At 36.0% G+C, this 4899-nt stretch overlaps 1 protein-coding gene across 1 annotated transcript; it reads right to left on the reverse strand.

Moving 5' to 3' along the window:
* Positions 1–204: 204 nt before the first annotated feature.
* On the reverse strand, positions 205–3269 carry LOC114300653 (G-type lectin S-receptor-like serine/threonine-protein kinase SD2-5). The gene has a single exon (XM_082883726.1). The coding sequence runs from the start codon at positions 3137–3139 to the stop codon at positions 590–592; it is 2550 nt and encodes an 849-aa protein (XP_082739852.1). The 5' UTR covers positions 3140–3269; the 3' UTR covers positions 205–589.
* Between the last annotated feature and the right edge of the window lie 1630 nt (positions 3270–4899).

The following is a 4899-nucleotide window of genomic DNA, read 5'->3' on the forward strand; positions in this document are numbered from 1 at the left end:
CTTGGGAACATCAATTGTCATAATTAATGAATTTAAAAAAATGACAAAATAAAATATTCATGTTATTTTAGTCCTTGATTTGTAAAAAAAGACTAATATTTTGGGATAATGAAAAATAAAATAAGTGACTAATATTTTGGGACAATGAAAAATAGAATAAGGGATTAATATTTTGGGATGGAGAGTAGATTTTTTAGGGCCCTACTCACTATATATTCACTACATTATATTATATATACATAAAAGACCTTAGAGGATCTGGGTAAATGAACATGCAATTTTACCAAGAACTTTCACTAAATTAGGTAGAAATACAACTCTCAGATAAGTTTTGTACAAATTTCAAACCGCAACCAGCTTGTTAGATTTACTAGTGAAATTCTCACAAGACAAAGTTAGAATGGTGTGAACAGGGAACTTTACTAAGCCTTCATGGCATGTTTTGACAATTTTATTCCATTGTGTTGCAATGTTCCTAGACTAAATCGAAATTCTAAAACTTATCAGTCCAAGAAAAAGAAAAAAAGGACAGAAAGGAATAGAAAAGACTCAAACCAATCAACTGTAATTTTTTCATAGACTATTTTCATTACCTTGGTCCTGATAAAACTGATGGAAATAAAGTAGTAGCAGCACCAATGTGATTCCCTTGGTGACCATGAACTGTGATTGCTTTTGGTGCCATAGGAGTTGTGAAGTTATAATCCAAATTGCTTTGAACATCTACAGAACCCTCCAAGACCTTAACCACAACCGACATGGAAGGTCTCCTGGAAAAATCACTTTGTAGACACCACACAACAACCCTCATCATCTCCACAACTTCTGCTTTATGTGTTTGCATGTCATCATTGTATTTATCAACGATATCCAGAAATCGCTCCTCTTCTGCTTTCCTCTTAAATAGATCTAGTAGATGCATATCTTCTTCAGGTTGAGACCTATCCAAATTTTTGCGCCCACACAACATTTCCAAGACCACGACATCAAAGCTATAAACATCTACTTTCTCAGTGATAATTGAGCTCAACCATTCAGGAGCCAGATAGCCTGGTGTTCCCCTCATCATTGTTACAACTTGGCTTTGGTCCTTATCAATTAGTTTTGATAATCCAAAATCAGAAATTTTAGCGTTGAAGTCTTCATCTAAGAGGATGTTTTGGGGTTTGATATCCAAGTGAAATATCTTTTGCCTACATTCCTCATGGAGATAGGTTAGTCCCTTGGCTATATCCATGATGATCTTCCTCCTGGATTGCCACCCAAGAGTGAGCTCCTGCTGCCTTTGGAAGATCCATGCATCCAAGGATCCATTGGACATGTACTCGTAAACTAGAAGCCGATATGATTTTTCAACACAAAATCCAATTAATCTCACCAAATTGACATGGTGAATGTTGTCTATTGTCTCAACTTCAGCTAAGAATGACTTCTTAACTTGACTAAAACCATTGAGACGTTTCACTGCTACGTTAGTGCCATCAATTAATGTCCCTTGAAACACTGACCCAAATCCTCCTTCTCCAAGCTTTTTATTTAAATTGCTTGTCATGGCTTTCAACTCTTCATAAGAGAATCTAGTAGACATCCCTAGTACTTGATCGACAAAGAACTCATCAAATTCTTCGGATTCTTGTTTCTTTGTGAAAAGGAAAAAGCACAAGGCAACCATAAAAAATACGCCAAAGAAAGCTCCAAGACTGGATCCCAGTATGATTTTGGCACGCGTTGATTTCTTTTGAGGAGAATCTGTTGATTTGTGCACTTTAAGAAATACAGTAATGTTATCAACTGCTCCATCATTATTTATAAGTGAGAATACTTCAAACAGTAATAAACAACCTTTCTTTGAATCATATCCCACATGATACGCAAAGAAAGCAGCTTTGCACGAACAATTTTTCAAGCAACTCATCTTGCAACCCTCTAACTCTGTTTTTTCATCCAAGTAGTAAATGTTTTCATATGAGAATTTGTATTTTGAGTTGAAGTTGAAGTAACTAGTATTCTTAAGCTCCAAAAGGGTGTGATATTGAGAATGGTCACAAGAAATGGGTGTAACAGGGGAACATCCAAGGTTGGGTTGCTTATAATTTATTTGCCTGAAAGAGCTGCTTCCAGTGGCTTTCTCAGGACAGCCGCACTGCCCCTTTGAAGAACAGATACCGTAATTGCCACACGACATGGGATACCCACACTCACCCTCACGAATTTGTGTCAGCAGATCCGCCACCACAGTCCAATTCGAGTATCCTAACTGATACACCTTCAAATGCCCATCAGGTTCCAACCGCATGAACTGAGGTGATGATGTTGATGCAGCAGGGATTAGCTGCCCGTTGAAGCTTCCATTTTCGAATTTGACATAATTTATAAAAAATAAATGTGATTCAAAATAGGGCAAGGGTGGATTGGATTCCACATAAGCCAATAGACTGTAATCCTGAACTGTAAGAGAATACAAACCGCGGCTCCAGTTGGATGCGGATGTGCTGGAGTTGAGCTTCTGCCCAGGAACCAACGTCTGCCCAATAAGTAAGGAGTCAGTTGGGTGATCAAATGACTGCCAAACCGTTGCATCGTGTCGATCGAAGAGGACCAGGTTTCCCGATTCGGTTAATTTCAAGCCGAAGACGGACTTTCTTGAGGTATTGGTAGACCATACAAAAGTGCCATCGGAGTCTTCCAAGATCAAATCTCCATATTCAGTGAATTGTAACGTGGCGTTAATTCGAACAGGACGGTCCCGGTTAGCAGACCAAACAAGTTGCGGTGCATTTTCCGTGTAATAGGTGTTGTTGCTATCAACATATAAAACGCTGTCGAAGATTAAAACACCAAAGAGGCACGAAGCATGAATTTCTTGAGTAGGGCAATAGAAGCCACAGAAGAAGTATGGGGCTGAGTCATCGTACCCGAGGACAGGTGTCAGTTTTAAGCTGTCAAATTGGGTGTACAGAGTGTAAATTGAGGGGCTGTTGGTCCAAAAAGATGGAGGAGATAGAGATAGAGGTTGAGCATTGATGAAGGGTGAAGAGGCTATGAAAAAGGTGATAATAGCAGCAGCAGCAGCAACATAATAATAAACAGAGCAAGAACAACAGCACAGACCCATTGGTGGTGGTCTATGTCTATCCATTTAGAGCTCAAAGGGAACAAGAAGAAGAAGAATAAAGGTGAGGTGTGAAGTGAAAGCCAGAGATTTCGTGCCAACGAAAAAGTGCATTTGAAATCACCCTTAAAACCACTCCTATGTTTGGTTAGGGGTGTGCATAATACCGCCGAAACCGCCGAAACCGCCAAAACCCCACCGAACCGCACCGTCAAGGCAAATTCGTTATTATTTGCCAATCGAACCGCCGGTTTTTGGTAAGAAAAATGGCAAATTCTAGTGACACTTTTATCAATCCGCCGGTTTCTATTTTTCTTCCAAACCGCACCGACCCGCACCGCTATTAAATCATGTTTTATAAGATTCTAAATTTTTTTTTTTTTACTTAAGTTTGCTTGTTGTTCTATACCTTAGAATATAGTATTAAATTACTGCTCGAGGGGAATTCAAGATGTCAGTAATCCAAAATACAGTTAGATTCCAATTCACTTTTCAATCTTTTTTTTTTCTGGCCATGTTGCAAACTTGTATCAGCTCACTTTTCATTCTAAATACTTTCAACAGTAAACATTTTCAATATATTGTAAACCCTGAATGATATTAATTTTATGTATTGTATTTGATCATTGTAGCTTCCACAGATGTTTGTAATGAACTGATGGCATAGTCGTTGATATTATCATGTTGTTGCTACACTTGCTGCATCAGAAGAAAGCTACGCAAGATGCTTAACATCACGGTGTCTGTCGTCTTTTTTTTACTCTTTGATTTAAGTTTTGTAATTTGAATTATATTTTTTATAAACCGCCAATCCGCCCGAACCGCCAAGGCAAATCCGTCATTATTTGCCAACCGAACCGCCGGTTTTTGATAAGGAAAATGGCAAATTCTAATGACACTTTTATCAATCCGCCACCCGCCATACGGTTTCTATTTTTCTCTCAAACCGCACCGACCCGCACCGCGCACACCCCTATGTTTGGTTACAGGATTCATAGCGAAGAGATTAAGGGTATGTTTGATTTAGTTTTAGAATAATGATTTGACTGTGGAATTTTGTTTTGAATTTTGAGTTTTTGTTGAAAAGATAAAATTTATTTGTTTATGAGTTTTGGAAATAGTTTTGGGATGATCTTTAATTTTTATTTTTTATTTTTATATTGATTGATATATAGAATGTGAGAGGAGAGAAAAAAAGTGAATAATTGATTGATTAATAATAAAAATTAAAAATAAAATAAGAGCGGAGTTTTGAAAGTAATTTTGGACTATATTTAAAAAATTTGTTTGATTAACATGTTTCATTTAAATCATGATTTAAAAACAAAATCATGATTTGAAAATTATTACAAATGTTACCTATAATCTTATGAATTAATATAGGGTTAGTTATTCAATTAAAAACTGAAATCCTTTTGGTTTTTGTATTTTAGGTGTAATATTATTACAAAAATATGTAATATTGTTATAAAATGTGTAATTTCATTTTTGGTAATATTTATTTAAAAAATGTATAACACAGCTAAAAAATACATAATAGAATACAGAATTTCCTGTACTTTGTAATCTCATGGAATAGATTCAAAAAATTAAGTAATTTTTTAGAATTTCATGAAAATGACCCTCCTAAATTATATAGTTGAAAAGAATGCCAGCTTTATGGGAACTCCGAAATAAGACACCTCTTTTTTTTGTAGTTTATCTTGTGTTGAAGAATCTAAAACCTAAATAAAAAAGCCAAAATAAGCACAAAAAAATTTACTATTTTTTGCTATTATCATTATCAT

Source organism: Camellia sinensis, chromosome 8 (assembly GCF_055761805.1).
Source record: "Camellia sinensis isolate YWXY chromosome 8, ASM5576180v1, whole genome shotgun sequence".
Taxonomy (NCBI): domain Eukaryota; kingdom Viridiplantae; phylum Streptophyta; class Magnoliopsida; order Ericales; family Theaceae; genus Camellia; species Camellia sinensis.

Excerpts from the sequence above, each read along its gene's own strand:
- LOC114300653 (XM_082883726.1), bottom strand. The coding sequence starts at position 3,139 with ATGGATAGACATAGACCACCACCAATGGGTCTGTGCTGTTGTTCTTGC.